The 18059-nt window shown below is 32.1% G+C and overlaps 1 protein-coding gene across 8 annotated transcripts; it reads left to right on the forward strand.

Moving 5' to 3' along the window:
- CSN1S1 (casein alpha s1) lies at positions 295 to 17102 on the forward strand. Of its 8 annotated transcripts, none has more exons than XM_018049127.1 (19): positions 295 to 401; positions 1779 to 1841; positions 3527 to 3559; positions 4440 to 4478; positions 4925 to 4948; positions 5372 to 5395; positions 5983 to 6006; positions 6699 to 6722; positions 8236 to 8268; positions 9008 to 9031; positions 9122 to 9175; positions 10524 to 10565; positions 11209 to 11232; positions 12427 to 12468; positions 13368 to 13394; positions 14340 to 14363; positions 15159 to 15313; positions 15882 to 15925; positions 16717 to 17102. In XM_018049127.1, coding segments are annotated over exons 2-18 (645 nt in total). In that variant the 5' UTR covers positions 295 to 401; positions 1779 to 1790; the 3' UTR covers positions 15883 to 15925; positions 16717 to 17102.

Raw genomic sequence — 18059 nt, forward strand, 5'->3', positions numbered from 1 at the left:
TGTCCCAAGGATTTCCTTTACAGGTATTGAATTTTTCAAAAGTTACAAAGGAAATTTTATTGATATAAATGCATGTTCTCATAATAACCATAAATCTAGGGTTTTAATGGTTTTTTTTTTTTTTTTGGATGTTAATTTAGAACAATGCCATTCCATTTCCTATATAATGAATCACTTCTTTGTTGTAAACTCTCCTCAGAATTTCTTGGGAGAGGAACTGAACAGAACATCGATTTCCTACGTGAGAGAATTCTTAGAATTTAAATAAACCTATTGGTTAAACTGAAACCACAAAATTAGCATTTTACTAATCAGTAGGTTTAAATAGCTCGGAAGCAAAAGTCTGCCATCACCTTGATCATCAACCCAGCTTGCTGCTTCTTCCCAGTCTTGGGTTCAAGGTATTATGTACACATATAAAAAAATTTATATTATTTTCCTCTGTCTCATCTTTAATTCTTCACTAATACGCAGTTGTAACTTTTCTATGTGATTTCAAGTATTGGTATTTTCCTATGATATACTGTTAGTTTAAAAATATATTTGCAAATGTTGATACTATCTATCTCAGAGCTATAGGTGAAAAATTAAATACTTTTATAAAAACCAAATTGTCTGATCATTTTTAAAATAAATTCTTATATACTGAAAATGTAGATACATAACTTCAGTATAGATTTATGGTAAAATTGAATCATTTTTGTCAAATTCTGTAAAAAGTTGTCATACAGAATAATTTATAATATTTTTGTTTTCATATTGAAGATCATTTCTGGTAGAATATTTCAAGGCCATTTTTATTCCATGTATTTAGGTTAATAAAATTAATTTAATAAAGGAAACATCAATGATAGACTACTAGATATAAATGACTACTTTTATAAAGATGATTAAATTTGGATATTTTTAAGGATACAAATATATGAAAACAATAAACTCATTTGGGGCTTATAAATATGTCTTTTTTAACAAATTCAGGTAGTTTCTACAGTTTGTAAACTGAAGCAGCCTGTATAAAATAATCTGTCATTAGTTTGCTGACTAAGGTATAAACAAATTTCATATATAATCTAATTTTTCTTATTTATCTGAAATGCATTTTTTCAGCATATATAAATTTATGTACTTTGGGGTCTTGCAATTTAATGGAACTCTAGGAGTCAAAAGTGATATGTTTGACTTATAATTCTGTTCATTTTCATACAGTCATGTCATGGATATATCAACCCAGCAAAATTAAGTAATAGCTAGATCCTTTTAAAAATTTAATGAAGGTTAATAGTTTCTACATAATGCACAAACAGTGCTTTTCATGAAGACTCTGCAAAAGCAGGCTAAAGGATAAAGACTTTTTTTAAAATTACAGATAAAATTAGATGTAATTTACCAGTGGGTTTTAGTTTATCAATTTTAACAAATCCAATGATCTACAGGAAATTTCTTTTTAATTTTTATTGTCATATTTTAACATTTGTAATATTTACATATTGATGCTTCTCTATTCCTCTGACAAAACCTTACTATTACTTTCAGGATCAAATGCTTTGCTTTGAAGTGTAGTAAGATATTGATATTTCTTATCTCACATAAGCAGTAAGCAAAATAATTTGAATGGTAAATGTTTATATTGAAGAGCAAAATTAGAAACTAAATGAATAAAAATATTACTTTAAAGTGAAACAACTTTTATCATAATATACTCCTTTGTTGGAAAAATCAAGAATATTTTTTTCATGAATCTAATTTTATTATAAGACTTATCTTATTTTCTTACATAGATCTTGACAACCATGAAACTTCTCATCCTTACCTGTCTTGTGGCTGTTGCTCTTGCCAGGCCTGTGAGTACAGTAAAGAATTTAGAAGATTCTAGATTCTTGTTTGAAGTCATTTCAAATGCAATTTGATGCGTCTCATCAAGTGCAAGACATTGCAGTTGTAAAGAATTTGATGGTCTCTAAATAGCTATTAAAGTGTTGATATTAAAGCTATGGTAATCCTTCACATTTTGATCATTATTATTTAGTTTATTCAAAGACTTAACTCTAAATAAAATTTCTAACTTGAAATATAAACACCTCACAATAAAAAATTGAAAATTAAAAAAGAAATAAGGTAATTAACAATACAATAAAGAGCACCAAAGAAGGTAACTAGTCTCTTTGCCTGGGTCCATTATAGGCTTAACATATTTGTAAACATATATATGTACAATTTTGTATTACCAAATATACTGCTGTTGCTAAGTCACTTCAGTCGTGTCCGACTCTGTGCGACACCATAGACAGCCTCCCACCAGGCTCTGGCGTCTCTGGGATTCTCCAGGCAAGAACACTGGAGTGGGTTGCCATTTCCTTCTCCAATGCATGAAAGCAAAAAGTGAAAGAGAAGTCTCTTAGTCATGTCCTACTCTTCGCGACCCCATGGACTGCAGCCTACCAGGCTCCTCCATCCACGGGATTTTCCAGGCAAGAGTACTGGAGTGGGTTGCCATTGCCTTCTCCAACCAAATATACTATTAAGCCCTATATTCCAGTGTATCCACTTTTGGAACCTAAATCAAACTCTCATTTGAGATGGCTCATGTCAACCAATATTTCCCAAGGTACAGAAAGCTGGGCTCATTCAGCTGATTCAAAGATCTAATAATTTGGTCCTTGTAGAAAGAAAAACTAGATAATGTAAAGTAACTTAAGTTTCTTCTCAAAAAACAAATTCAGTTATTAATGTGAAACAAAAAGTTATTCTGTTCCTTTGTGACCTTAGATAATGATAAATAAATAAATAGGAATCAACTGACAAGAAAGCAATTCAAATAAGATAATAGTTTTGGATATTTGGACACTCAAACTATCAAATATAGATGCAAAAGTTTATGAAATGCTGAGATATTCTATTGTTGAACTCCTATTTTCTAAAGTGTAAGTAATGTAGGATCACTAATAATCCAGCTTCTAAACCAATAGAGTTCTCTCTGTGCTAAACCCTAAGCATCAAAAGAAGGGAATATCTGACAGTAAGTTACGAAAAAAGGATCCAAGTTCTTCAGAAATGTGCCATTGGAGTAGTCCGTATCTTTTCCTTTTATCAGTGAAACAGATATAGATCCCCCAGCAAACAGATTCTTTAATCCTTTTCCAAAGAAAACATCATTTTTTAATGCTAACATTTAACAAACATAAACCTTGTTCCCACAGTTAAAATGCAGATTGAGTTAAAATTTTATATAATTTAATTTATGATAAAAAATAAAATCCAGACAAACAATATTTCAGATTATTTTTTGTCTTTTTATATACTTTTCTGCACCGACTCTAGAAACAGAAGATAATTTACTTTTCTTTTATTTTTGTCAATAAATTTTTTTTTCCCTCCCAGGGGAACTTGGTGTCAAATTTAGCTCTTAAAATACAAACTTCTTAAACAGCACTGTTAAATGTATAATATTACATGTGCCTTGTGATATTATTATTAGTGTATTTTGAGTGCTTTTGTTTTTACAGTTCTTGCATTTTTTTTTTAACAGAAACATCCTATCAATCACCAAGGACTCTCTCCAGTGAGTGTTCTTTTCTGTTCCAAGAACTCGCTATAAATTGTGTAGCTTAACTGATGATAAATTGCTAATATTTAGATTGTAGTCTCATGCCTTCCTTCTCTAGAAAACAGCCAGTTTCACATCCGCTGAGGTGTAACTATTGAGCTGAATATTGATCTGCTCTCACAAACCTTTTTAGAGAAGAGGGCATTTGGACTTACGTATTTATGATTAATAAAAATTTTATTATGCAAGAGCAATAGTTAATTAAATAGAATATGTATATGTGGTCTATTTAATGTATTATTCATTCTTTCTCTTCTCCTTGCACTCAACATATGATTTAGAACTTGATCTCAATTTACACACTGAGTATTAAATTAGATACTCTATCACACACTTTTACAAGAGTCATTAATCTTCCACCGTGTCCACTGCTTAGTTCATTTTTTAATCTGTACAGAATGAGCCAGACAGCAGAGAGGTAAGGTTCTTTCTTTATCCCAACTAATTTCTCTTTCAGTTAGCTATGATAAATACTGAATGTCTTCTTCATTTCAATTTTCATTTGTATACATTCGTTTCAATTGTATCCAGGTACTCAGATAGTTGATTACCCTCTCACTTCTCTGTTTTCATTACATTCCTGTTTAATTCCTCCTTTGGCATTTGATAAGTAAGAACTGACTAAACCTACAGGCCTGATAAAGAAGGAACCAAATATGGTGTCTCCTTCAGATTTTAAAATAAAATCATAAAACTGAAACTAATTATCTCTTATTTTACCTAAGAAATATTTTGGTTTACCTAAATAAATGGAGAATTTGTGTTCAAATGGAAAAACATTCTCCTTTTTTGACTGTGTTTTTCACTTTTACAATTCACAATTTAATTCCTACAGGAAGTCCTCAATGAAAATTTACTCAGGTTTGTTGTGGCGGTAAGTATTATCTACTTCTTCTTCAATGACAAATGTATTTTTCTGGAAAAATCAACTTAATTTTTATTTATAAATATTTTTTCACTTGGTCAAATTTTTTCTTCATTTACTCACCCAAGCAACCATAAATAATATTGAAATTATATATGCAAATATTAAAAAGCTGCTTTAAATATTAATCTGTACCTATACATTTGACTCTTTGTAAAACACTTATGCTGTCTTGTGCATAATCTATGTAAATTTTATAATTTCCATTCTCATTATGATGGAATGTTCTCTTATCTCTACAATATTCTGGATGTGTTGTGTCTTCTGTAATTTCATGACTGAATTGTCAAATAGAACACAAATAGAAATTTTATTTCAAGACCAGTATTTAAAAGATTTGCTAGGCAACCCAGTTTAGTCTGAATGATTTTTAATATAATCTTTTTCCCTTGTAGCCTTTTCCAGAAGTGTTTAGAAAGGTAAGAAATTCTGAACAGAATATACTGCAGAATTAACAAAGCATTTTATTCTATGTTATTTATGGTATCATACCAATTCTTTATTGCTTTTTTGTGGAAAAATCACTTAGATTGTTATTAGATTATTGAACCAGACAGAGCGATCAAGATAACTCAGAACTACGACTTAAACTAGATGAAAGATAATAATAGTCAAATTTACTGGAACAAAATTTTTTAAATATTTTTAAGTGCACAGTAATGTACTGACAGCTTAAATAAAGAAAACTTGGCAAGGAGATAATGCAAGAAATGATACTCCAAGAAATATTAGTGCATTCACAAAAAGCATATTTATTTTTTAATTTGCAGCAGCAAAATGTAAGATGCATTTCTTACAGATAGCCATTCATTCATGTTTCTCTCTTCTTTTCTGTCCTTAAGGAGAACATCAATGAACTGAGTAAGGTAAGGAACATAAATGATATTTAAATTATTTTAAAGTTACCTCAAAATCATAATTTGCAACCTACAATTTATTGGTTTTGACAAAGAGAATTTTTAAGGGAAAAACAGAGTGATGAATTCAAGGTGATGAAAATACGAAAATTTTCTTTAGGTGGTATGTCGAAAAATGCTTTGTGCAGTACGAAAAACATTTTAGAAAAAAAATTTCCTGTAACATTTATACTTTTCTTGAACTTTCAAAATGACTGATGAGATCTACTGAGAATTCTAAATATTGATTTCATTGATTTAACTTTGCAACTGTGAAGAGACAAGGCATTAGTATAAATGAGTGAATGGATAAAAGAATGAATTAGTGCAATTATGGACTGACAGGCTATTTTCACTGATCGCCAAAACAGAAAAAATGTTTTATTGAGTACTACATAAAGCAATATATCTGCTCCAAGAATGTTTTACATAGTCAATTTGATCAAGGTTGTTTTTCAAAGTTTTAATAGCTTTGTTATTAAAAAAACATACAGGTATTTAAAAATTTACATCTTCTTAATATTCTTCATACCTGACTAAGTATCTTTTCTTGGCAGGATATTGGGAGTGAATCAACTGAGGTAAGATTCTTTATTTTAAAACTATTAAATATAATATAATGGAAAGAAAGAAGTAAAAAATATCTTAATCAAATATCCTTTAAGTATACTAATCAAGATAATGAACAATTCTCTAAGGCCAAAACTAAAACAGATATCTCTAATTCAAAGAAAAAAAGATGCAACATGTATGTTGACCAAAATTGGCTGGATAACTAAACCAACATAGTATTTTGAGCTTAAATTCTATGGATCATCTCACTGCTCTCCATACTGCTATGGTCATGGAAACTGAACACAACATACTACATGGAGAAAATTCATTTTGCTTAAATATTTATACATTATTGAACCAATGCTTTGTGCACTTTTATTTGTCACATAATCTTTAATCCAATGCTCTGGTTTGTCATCCAAAAGCCAAGTTAAAGAAAAAAAGAAGTTAGGTTAGTTAAAGGAAAATGTAGAATATTTACAATGATTTATCAAAACATATAAAAATCTACAGTCCTGTTTATTGAGCTCTGAAATGCAGATTAAAGAGGAAAATTCTTCAGTTAGCCTGGTAGGTAGGCTTTTTTTAAATTTTCCTTACCAGTTCTCTATTGCCACCCATTTCTATTTCCTTTGGCATCCATTTTATTTGGTAATTATCATTTTATATTGGAATGTTTGTCATGAAAAATAAAGTTAATTCTCTTTTCTTTTCTAAGGATCAAGCCATGGAAGATGCTAAGGTAAGATCTTTATTTTAATAAACTCTACACTTATATATCATAAATAAGATATGCTCTACGCTTTAAGAAAGCTATCTGCTCCAATTGTGTGATTGAACTCCTCAAGCAGTGCTATCACACCCAAGAATGTACAATGTTGTGCCAGATAAAGTAAGGAGAGGAAATTTGACATTTACATGATCAGGAGAAACTTTGCTTCTTTATTAAAATCAAGAGTAAAAAGCAAAATGTGCATGAGTGTTTAAAAATGAAACATACGACTCAAAAAATTAAAACCCTGTTTCTGTCATCCCAGGATAAGAGTTCACTCTCTTGTGTGTTGAGGGTGGTCTTTGGGCAGAAAGAATCTATTGCAGCAATTATGTAGGATCAATGGGCTATGCTGTTGTTCAGTCACTTAGTCATGCCCGACTCTGTGACCCCATTGACTGGAGCATGCCAGGCTTATCTGTCCTTTACCATCTCCCAGAGCATGCTCAAACTCATGTCCATTCAGTCAGTGATGCTATCCAACCATCTCATCCTCTGACATCCCTGTCTCCTGCCCTCAATCTTTCCCAGCACCAGGGTCTTTTCTAATGAGTCGGTTCTTTGCATCAGGTGGCCAAAGTATTGAAACTTCAGCTTTAGCATCAGTTCTCCCAATGAATATTCAGGATTGACTTCCTGTAGTGATTCCTCCACTCTTCTCCAGTAGCATGTTGGGCACCTACTGACCTGGGGAGTTCATCTTTCAGTGTCATATCTTTTAACCTTTTCATACTGTTCATGGGGTTCCCAAAGCAAGAATGCTGAAGTGGTTTTCCATTCCATTCTCCAATGGGCTATGCTACCTAATCTCAAAACATGGAAAAAATTCATTAGCCCACAATACGTTTTACTCAACTCTCCCAAGAGATGACTATTTTGCTGCATATTAGAATCAATATTTTAGTATGTACTTGGGAACAGAAATCAGATCCATATGTAAATATGAACATCTATGACTTAGGAAAAAAACTAAATGTTTCAAAGATTAGAACTTTTAAAAGCTCATGTAATTTTAGTTCCATTCTGAAATTGATTGTTCTATTTTCATATTTCCAATTTATTTACATCAAAATTGCCCCAAGTGTATGTGAGAATATAAACTCAACCCAGGGTTTCAGGTAGCCCAGCTCAATAGGATTCTTCATTCCAGGTTTCATTTTTATCACGAAAATTCATATGCATTTGCATTCTACTCAAGAAAGTATCTGTATTTGTTTTAATAAAAAGGTTTTAAGTTACAAAGTAAGTTATTATACTCCCCTCTCCAACATATTTTAAATAAAATTGACAATCCAAAAAAAAGTAAATTTTATTGGCTCTGAATCCTTTTATACCCAATTGTTTTCACTAAAAACTAGTTAGCAACCCATTAAGTGTGGGTTGTTTCCTTCTAATGAAACAATGGAATGTATGGAAGTTTGGAATAGTTTCCTTCTAATTCTAAAAGTCTCAGAGGCAGTAACAATGATTCTCTTTCTTTTAGCAAATGAAAGCTGGAAGCAGTTCGTCAAGTGAGGTATACCATTTTTATGTTAATTAAGTATCCCAATTAGAAAATGTTTATGAAAGTTTGTTGAACCATAAAGTTTCATTGTACAAGGCACTATGTATGTAGCTCTATCCTAATTTTAACATACAAGGCTATCAACCCCCAAAATGTAAGAAAACAATTATTTGTCAGAGACAAAATAAAGATTTCTTTCTGGGCAAATAATCCTATTGGATATCTGTGGTGTCCAAACATTATTTTTCTAATTTTTTTTCCTTCCCAGATTTTTGTAGAATTAAATCTTGTCACTGAAAATTACAATAATGGCTATGCTTCTAAATTGTGAAATATAAACATGATATATCCTTTGCAGAACTCAATCAATTCTATGTTAAAGAGGCACTGGAATCCTTTGCTATTTGTTACCTAGAGGAGAAAAAGAGAAGGCATACAAAGTGATGAAATCCTTAAACTTTGGGAGCAGAACTTCATCCAGTTTACAAAATAAACCCAGTTCCAGTGAATTCAGTTAAAAGTGAATTCTTCACAATCCAACATTCTGAATAACTTCCCTGGTGAAAGCAGTGAGAAGAGAAAAGAGAACATGTACTTTGATTGTTCATCTTATCTAAATTTACCCAGGAATTTGTGGCTAAAATCAGTTTACCACAGATAAGCTATGATGTGTCTGGTTAATTAGCATTTTTATCTTGAATGTAAATTAATGTTATAAAACTAACAATACATGTTTTTTTTTTTTTTTAAGGAAATTGTTCCCAATAGTGCTCAGGTGAGATATATTTACTAAATTTAAAATATATTAACATCATCCAGGATATCTTAAAATTTAATTAAACTTTTTATTTTTTGAATTTTTTAGCAGAAGTACATTCAAAAGGAAGATGTGCCCTCTGAGCGTTACCTGGGTTATCTGGTAAAATTTTATTAAAAGTTAATCAAAGACCAATGCATCAGGGAATGAGCAAGAATGTTGTGTTGATAAATTATCTCTCCTTTTCAATATCTGCTAAACTTAAACTAAGCAGACTAACAGATTCTAGTAGTATACTGATCCCTCCTGAAAATAAAATGGACAAGTTTTTTAATCCCAGATATTTAATTCATACTCTCATTTGAATATTTGTGTATTATAATCTACTTTCGGATCTGATTAGCACAGTATTGAAATGGCACGCTATAGATTTGACCAGACTTGAGTTTGACTCTAAGCTCTACCTTTCACCAGCAAGTGATATTAGACAGTTTCCTTATCTGCTGTAAATTTATAACCTAAGTTCCAAAGTGACAAAATAATAATAATATTTAAGCATATAAAGCAATTAATACAAGCAAGACATAGTGCAAAGTAAGCCCTCGGTAAATGTGGCTAGTATCAGAAACATCATTTTTTCCCTCATCCAATATTCTGATTTAATTTGCAAAAATCAGAAAACAAATGGGGCTTCCCAGATGGTGCTAGTGGTAAAGAGCCCCTCTGCCAATGCAGGAGACTCAGGCTTGATCACTGGGTTGGGAAGATCCCCTCGAGGAGGGCATGGCAACCCACTCTAGTATTCTTGCCTTGAGAATTCCATAGACAAAGGAGCCTGGAGGGCTATATCCATAGGATCACAGAGAGCTGGGTACAACTGAGGTGACTTAGCACAGCACAGAAAGCAAATCTGTTTTCAATTTTCTTAGCAATTCTGATATAATGTGCACTGTAAGTAAAACTGCCTCAGTTCAGTTCAGTTCAGTCACTCAGTCATGTCCAACTCTTTGTGACACACCAGGACTCCCTGTCCATGACCAGCATGCCAGGACTCCCTGTCCATGACCAACAACCAAAGTTTGCTCAAGCTCATGTCCATTCAGTGATGCCATCCAACCACCTCATCCTCTGTCCTCTTCTCCTCTCCTGCCTTCAATCTTTCCCAGCATCAGGGTCTTTTCCAGTGCATCAGTTCTTCAAATCAGGTGGCCAAAGTATTGGAGCTTCAACAAAAGTCTTTCCAGTGAATATTCAGGACTGATTTCTTTTAGGATTGACTGAATAATTATTTATATTTGACTGCATTATAATATATTTTAAGTTAAAAACAATGTAACACAGTTGTTTTTCTAATTTTTCTTTTTAAAGAATAATTGGGCTAATCCAAATTCTCTGTGGTAGAAACAACACTAAAGTAAGATTATTAGTTTCCCATTCTTTACTCCTGGGAAAGGGATGCCATGATAGATGGTATCCATGAAATTGACAATATATTTTTCTCTTTGAATAGGAACAGCTTCTCAGACTGAAAAAATACAACGTGCCCCAGCTGGTAATGTTTTATTATAATAATATAAAATTAAGTCTACAGAATTAAAATAATTAAGTGAAATTTACTTTGACTAAATTCTACATCAAATCATGTTAGAGCTTCCCCAATGATTCATTATATTCTGGAATTTATTCTGTATTTATTTTCCCAAATTCAGTTCTGAGTGGTGATTCCATACATATGCCTCCTTGTGAAAGCACAGATCATTGCCAAATAAACATTCCATTTAAAAAACAATGTAGACTCTGTAGAAGGAATCAGGGATCCCATACATTCAAATTGCTTTCATCAAAATTTTCTAAGAAAGAATTGGCAAGTTGATTGATCTCATTGTCTCTAGACCCGTTTCCTTTATAGTTATCTTCACTTCCTGATGTTGTTTTGAATATTGAATGAGCAATCTCCTACTCAGTTATTCCTTAGGCTAGCTTGTGGCAAGTCCAATAAAATGTTCAAAAAAATCTCTCCTTCCCCTAATCCCTAGACTCTATAAAATTTGCCATGTTCATGAGAACTTTGACAATATTATGAAGGTTTTTTTTTAATCACAGATAAGCTATGATGTGTCTGGTTAATTAGCATTTTTATCTTGAATGTAAATTAATGTCATAAAACTAATAATACATGTTTTTTATTTTTTAAGGAAATTGTTCCCAAAAGTGCTGAGGTGAGATATATTTACTAAATTTAAAATATATTAAATGCACTATAAGATGTGCATTTGAACTATGAAGTCATAAACTATCTGCTGATAGTACGGATAGATCAAAAAAGTATCTATTAGCACAATCCAGCTTCACTATTTAGTATCAATCCTTTTGAGTATCATAGTTTTTCACTTGGGAGGCCATAAATTTTTCTTTTAGTTATACCAAATAAGCTTGATTAGTTAGGACTTTAGGGAAAAGGACATGTCTTAATTTAGCAATATTACATTTTCACATTTTTATTCTGTTAAAATTGTAGGAAGGAGGAAGTCAATAATGAATTTAATTTGGACCTTAGTGTCACTCTTGCTTCAGTTTCCAATTTTGTTGTGTTGCTTTGGACTTAGCCAAATAAATTTAGATATATCAGTACCCCAATCAAACTAATCATTATTAATCTAAGAAATTACATGAATAATATATCTTAGCACCTTAATTATGATATGATTAGGCCATAACCTCCACAAGTGTTAGAACTATATGGTCCTGCTATAGTGTTCATCATTCCTAATGTTCACTGCTCATAGTATTCATTATTATTTATTTCATAGGTGGTCCCTAGCATTTAGCGTAGACCCCCAGTGAATGAAAGTGCCTAGCAAATGTCTATTATTCACACATGAGTAAAATCAATGTACTAAAATAAAGAGAACTCTCTTTTTGAGGAAGCTATTCATGACCATATAAGACTATTTACTAAATCTAGAATATTTTAGTATTTCCTTCAAGTGTTGTTTTAATAATGTGTGTTCCTCTTTCTTTTTTAACAGAAATAAATATAATCCAAGGGAGAAGTTTTTCTACTACCCATATTTGATAGTTTTATTTCAAATTTATAAAAGATAAAATGTAAATGAGGGATTAATAGTCATGAACAGAAAATATGTAGTCCTAGGGAATTGGTGGATCATTTTCCCCCAGATATGAAACTTATAGATTCTTTATCCTTCCAAATTATAGTAAGTGTGACATTGAATTGAATATTTTTTCTAAAGTTAGAAAATGAAAGCTATATTGCTAATTTTCAAAATTTTGGCAGAGAATACAGTTTATACTAATCTTCACAGATGATGATATATTCTTGGTAATTATAAAATGAATGTGTTATATCAGAAGATATCTAGGTAACCTAGAACATATTTCCTTCTATTTAGGAACAACTTCACAGTATGAAAGAGGGAAACCCTGCCCACCAGGTAATATTTTGCTAAATGAATTACATAATGATAATATGTTGCAAAGTTTAAATATGTTTGCTTTTAAATAGCTTCACAATTTTGAAGAGACTTCTTTCCTCTCAGGTGGTTATTTTTCACTCCCAACTTTCTGAAAAAATTTGTAGTAATCAATCTGAGAAAGGAGAACTATTTGTCATTCTTCTTTGGAATGGGAGCTGTTCTATTCTGTCAGTCTCACCTGACAGCAGCACCTTTGTAATTCTAAACACTATGAAGTGTCAATTTCCATGGTTATGTTAATTTCCATGGTTATGTTAATTTCTCTTTTAAGGTATTCCTAAATTTTATATCTTTATGTCCATGATTTGATTCTTAAATTCAATTTATATTTTGGAAATTCAAACTCATAATTATGCTTATGCTCTTTCAAGCAAGCCATTTGGAGATTTATTAATTCTAATTGAAACCTTTAGAAGAAACTGTCTGGAGAGATAGTAAATGTTTCTGTCAAAAAACCTTTCTGATCTGTTTTCCCTTCCATCTGTATAGTGTATTATAATAGAAACTGATTCTTCCTCTGCCTTGCATTCCATTGATTCAGTAGTGTTCCTAGGGCTTCTGAATTCATTTTTAAGGTGACAACCAGATACTGTGAAATATGTGCTGCTATTACAATTCTGATTCCTATCAAAAGCTATGCCAATTTCAATCACTACTGTCATTTAATGAATCTTATGAAGGTTGTTGAGTATGTTTCATATGTCTTAGAAGAAATAGTATCTAGATAATGCAATTGGCAAAATTATTAGTGTGAATTTCCAGATCTCGAACATGCAAAGCATTTCAAAAAGTTTGCTTCTTACATTTTCTGGTTTTATTCAGCCTTAAAAGATCACCCTGACTCTTTTTCTTTCCAGAAACAGCCTATGATAGCAGTGAACCAGGTAAGTGTGTGTCTGTCTGTGTGAGTTTTAAAACTGCCCCAAACTATCTGTTGGTAACCACTGGTTTGGGGAGTTATTTAACTAGTTACATCAGGAAGTAGTGCTCTGCTAGTATTTCTTAGTTGTTGACTGGTGTTGGACTCTAACATTACTGGTTCCAACATTGCTATGAAAGATCAGCTCTAAGTTGCCAAAGGAAATGAAAGAACAATTCTATGGCCATCCCTGAATGAAGAGAGCATCAGGTCAACTTTCAAGTTAGAACAACATCAACCAACTATTCATATCGTTCAAATTTGACTTTTTATTAATCTATAGTACTGTCTGGGCTTCTTGAGTTTTCAGTCTTAGATCTAATCTTATGACCTTGAGCAAACTGTGTTCTTCTCTCTGAGCCCTGCTCTTTCATTTGTGAAGTTAATATGAATCTATTGATTTATTTTCTTCCAAAACTCACATATCTTGAGTTTTGCAGTGTTTTTTAGTGTCTTCAGTTTTAAAGGTGGTAACTGCATTCGGTTCAGTTTCTTTGGTCCATTGATGGTTGAACTTATATATAGTATGCTAATTTAAAAAAGAAACCGTGCAAAGAAGACCATGGAGTTTTATAAATATGAATCTGATAAGGGATTAAACAAGATTCAAAACATAGTAGTCATCAATCAATTTTATGATAATTATTCCTTAATGTGAATCATATTTTGCTCTCAATTTCTTCTAAAATTCTCTCTTCACTCATGGGCCAAAGTAAGAGAAAAGAAAAGACAATTACGTACTTCATTGAAGTCTAAAGAGTACACTATCCTCACCTTTCCATGTAATTTTAAAAAAAGAGGGTAATCATTCTAATCTTAACGAGAGCATTTGGTAGTAATACTTTAGTCTCTTATGGCATTTAACTGGGTTTGAATCACAAAACTATTTTTTTCCTCTCTCTCCTTTAAGGAACTGGCCTACTTCTACCCTCAGGTGAATTTATTTGATTTTTTATATTAATACTAATAAGAGAAAATCTCAGATATCATATTCATTATAATCGTTAGGATAGGCAACCACAGCAAAACTTGAAATGCTTTCTTTGGTTTTTCTAATTCCATCAAAGAACATATATTTTCCACCTGAATATATAAAGAATTACATCAATGCACAGAAACAAATAAAAGGCCATGATAGATTAACAGAGGTACCTATTCCAAAATTTCAGAAAAGAAATAATGTTTTTGCACCAAAACCTTATAGTTACGAAGGGGCACTGGGCTAGGAATTAGAGAATTCTTTTCTCTTTATTCTTGGCATTTCTGAAATCCCTGTATTATTCTGGGACTAGGACCTTCCCTTTCTTTGAGCTCATTGCCTTCATGAAAAACTAAACTATAGAACAGAAAGGCAAAAATGACCTTCTCTAATCCAAATGCCCATGAGTTTATAAATTATATAATAATTAAATTCACACTACCACTTTCCTCTGGACTTTGATAGCTGGACCTGTGTTAGTAATGCAGGTTCTTGGAGTTCAATACTGGCTATTGATCTTAAAGAAGTGATTTATTCATTACCCCTCAGGTACCCTAAGAAAAATCCTTTCCAAAATTTCCTTACTGTGATTTACCATAGGGAAGAGTTTGGTTTCTCTGTTTTCCTCACAGAGTAAACATCTCTTGTGATGCGAATAGCCATGTCTGAAATGAATGCAATGATTCATTTTCAGAGATTCAAAACTGATTTCTCATACACTGTTGCTTTTTCAATGGTCTTTCTCTCTAGCTTTTCAGACAATTCTACCAGCTGGACGCCTATCCATCTGGTGCCTGGTACTACCTTCCACTAGGCACACAATACACTGATGCCCCCTCATTCTCTGACATCCCTAATCCCATTGGCTCTGAGAACAGTGGAAAGACTACTATGCCACTGTGGTGGTAAGTTCATTTAAATGACCGCATATAAATAGAAGAAAACATAATATAAAAATAGATTTAGAATAAGCATGACACTTAAATGCTTAGTGTCCTATGCTAGAGTTTTCTGAAACGGAAAATTGATGATAACTTTCTGATATATGGCTAATGTTAATCCATTACTCAGGAACACGTGGAGCAGTGCTATCTATTTGATAAGTGATAATCATTCTGATGAGAATAGGAGGAAAATTTTCTCTCCAAAGTAAAAATTCAACTTTATCCTCCTTGCACTTCTGCTAATCTTTAAATGACTTTCTTTTGATTATACCCACGATATACATTAGAATGCAGTGTGGGGGATAAACTGCAGATTTTGGCATTCCTAAAGTCCTAACTTGAAATCCTGATTTTTTTATTTTCGCTTACTTGAAATAATATAATGATGTTTGTTTTTATAACCTTGAAGGTGATTAAATATAATAATCTATTAAGCATACTGCTGGGAAAATTAGTGCTCATTTTTTGATTTAGCAAAATTTTATTACTGACTACCTTACTCACGTTTTACCAATTTTTGTTCCATCAGAAGAGTCAAGTGAATTCTGAGGAACTCCACAATTATGGTCTTTGGTAAGTTGGAAATTGCTTGTCTTGATCCTCTTTTCATATGAGAACTGAGTACAAAGGTACAACTTGTAGACTATAAAGTTGTTTTGCTGGTCCTCTAGTCTAGCTATATTTAGACACATTACACTTAGATAATATCAATAATTAAATTGGCTTCAACATTTTTTGTATTATAATAATATCAAATTTAAGTAACAATAAAACTAGCTAATTTTAATTAATATAATTTATTATATTGAAATTTCTACACAGTATAGGAGTGTAGGTGTTACTAATTCTGGTGACCCCAGCAGAGGAACCTTATTCTTTATGATCACTGAAATAGAAATACTTAAAAAGTCACATAGTTAAATCAAGTGTTTGTCTGTTAAGAAGAAAACAGATTTAAATGTCCATAGATGTGTTTTGAGTACTTCAATTTACTGTATAGGAGCTTGTAGTTGTGTGTGTGTGTGTGTGTGTATATGTTCTCTTTCTAGTGGTGGAAACTTTCCTTACAACAGATCAAAAGAAGGAAAGAAAAAGTCTGACATACTTGGAAGTTTTTACTTTGAGTTATTTTGCCATATTTTCTGTTACTGCAAAAGAAAGTGCAACCTAGTCATAAATTGCCTGTAAAACTTAAAAATCAGGAGCAGTGGGTATGTGTTAGTAACAGGAGACACATACAACTTTGTGAACTTCATCTTAAGATGAAGAGAAAATGACTATTAAAGTGTATCTTATCATAACAGTAGCTTCTCCTTTCAAAACATGCAGCATAACTAACCACATATTTCTTTTTTGATTTACAGATGGGATTGAAAATTCCATGCTTTACATGTCTTTTCATCTATCATGTCAAACCATTCTATCCAAAGGCTTCAATTGCTGTTTTAGAATAGGACAACCTCAAATTGAAGGCACTCTTTCTTCTTGAGTTCTCCACTGTATTTTAGATTGTGTAACATCCTTAAGTGAAATTGTCCTAAGAGCTTGTTACCTAAATTCCAGTAGTATCACGCTGGTATAAAGGCCACTGACTCAAAGGGAATTACAGTCTTCATTAAATTTCTATATGGAAAATGTTTTTAAAGCCTTTGAATCACCTCTCCTGTAAGTGCCATCATTTCAAATAACTGTGTGCAGTAACTGAGATTTTGTCTTTCTTCTTTTCAATAAATTACATTTTAAGGCACTATTCCTATTTTTGTCATTATTCCATTGGGAGGAATTTACACAACCTTGTGAGTTTGTATGTATATAACATTTTGTTTTCACTAAATTTTTATGACACTTTCAACCACATTTTAATGAAAAAATTCAAATGTTCACTTCTAGCTGATGCTGGTAGATTGTAAACTGAGTCTAAGATCTTTCATTTGAAGTCAACTGTTTATAGAATATTTTCCATGTGAACATGGATATGGCTGCAGAGAGAACAACAGTGTAGTAGTTGTGGGTGCAATGGGAATTTGAACAACCTGGTTATACTGTTTAATTATGCAGGACTTGTTGGAGCCCAATCCATTTGATTATGCTTGAGTTTATAACTAGGTAGATTATAAAATAAACATTGTAAAAGTTAACACGGGACACACAGTAACAGAGCATTCATAGTGAGCTGTTTGGTGTCCTCCAAATCTCTAATGAGGAATTACTTCTCAAAACGACAATAGTTGCTTATTCTGATATCTTTAAAGCCCCAGGTGAAATTTACTTTCCTGGCTTTATTCTAGGATTCCCAACCAACCCAATCTGTCATGACTCTTTAAGAACCTTGTATGACCCAGGTCACAAAACGCAGGTAACAAGGTTTCTTATACAACAGCTTAGACCATCTATATCAGTTGTTCTGTTTCCTACTGATTATGTGTATATGTATACATAACATTGAAACATGTAATTTTTGCCTTGAAATTTTTTTTTAAATGCACTTAGTATTAGGTCTCCTGCCTCCTCTATGTTAGAAAGTACAAGGTGCAACAACTTGTTATTCAATCTAGAGAAGGTTTGTCAACATACTCAGAATACTGGACCTGGCAGAAGTTAATGGAGGGTGCAGATTCGTACGTCTTCATAAAATGTATCTCCCAGCTTCTGTCATCATGTCAGTTCCCAAAGAATCAGCAAAACACAATTTCATGTTTTGTGAATC

This window comes from Capra hircus, chromosome 6, assembly GCF_001704415.2.
Source record: "Capra hircus breed San Clemente chromosome 6, ASM170441v1, whole genome shotgun sequence".
Taxonomy (NCBI): Eukaryota; Metazoa; Chordata; class Mammalia; order Artiodactyla; family Bovidae; genus Capra; species Capra hircus.

Excerpts from the sequence above, each read along its gene's own strand:
- CSN1S1 (XM_018049127.1), top strand. The coding sequence starts at position 1,791 with ATGAAACTTCTCATCCTTACCTGTCTTGTGGCTGTTGCTCTTGCCAGG. Across the intron at positions 6,723-8,235 it reads AAGCCATGGAAGATGCTAAG|CAAATGAAAGCTGGAAGCAG; the intron begins GTAAGATCTTTA and ends TCTTTCTTTTAG. Across the intron at positions 13,395-14,339 it reads CTATGATAGCAGTGAACCAG|GAACTGGCCTACTTCTACCC; the intron begins GTAAGTGTGTGT and ends CTCTCCTTTAAG.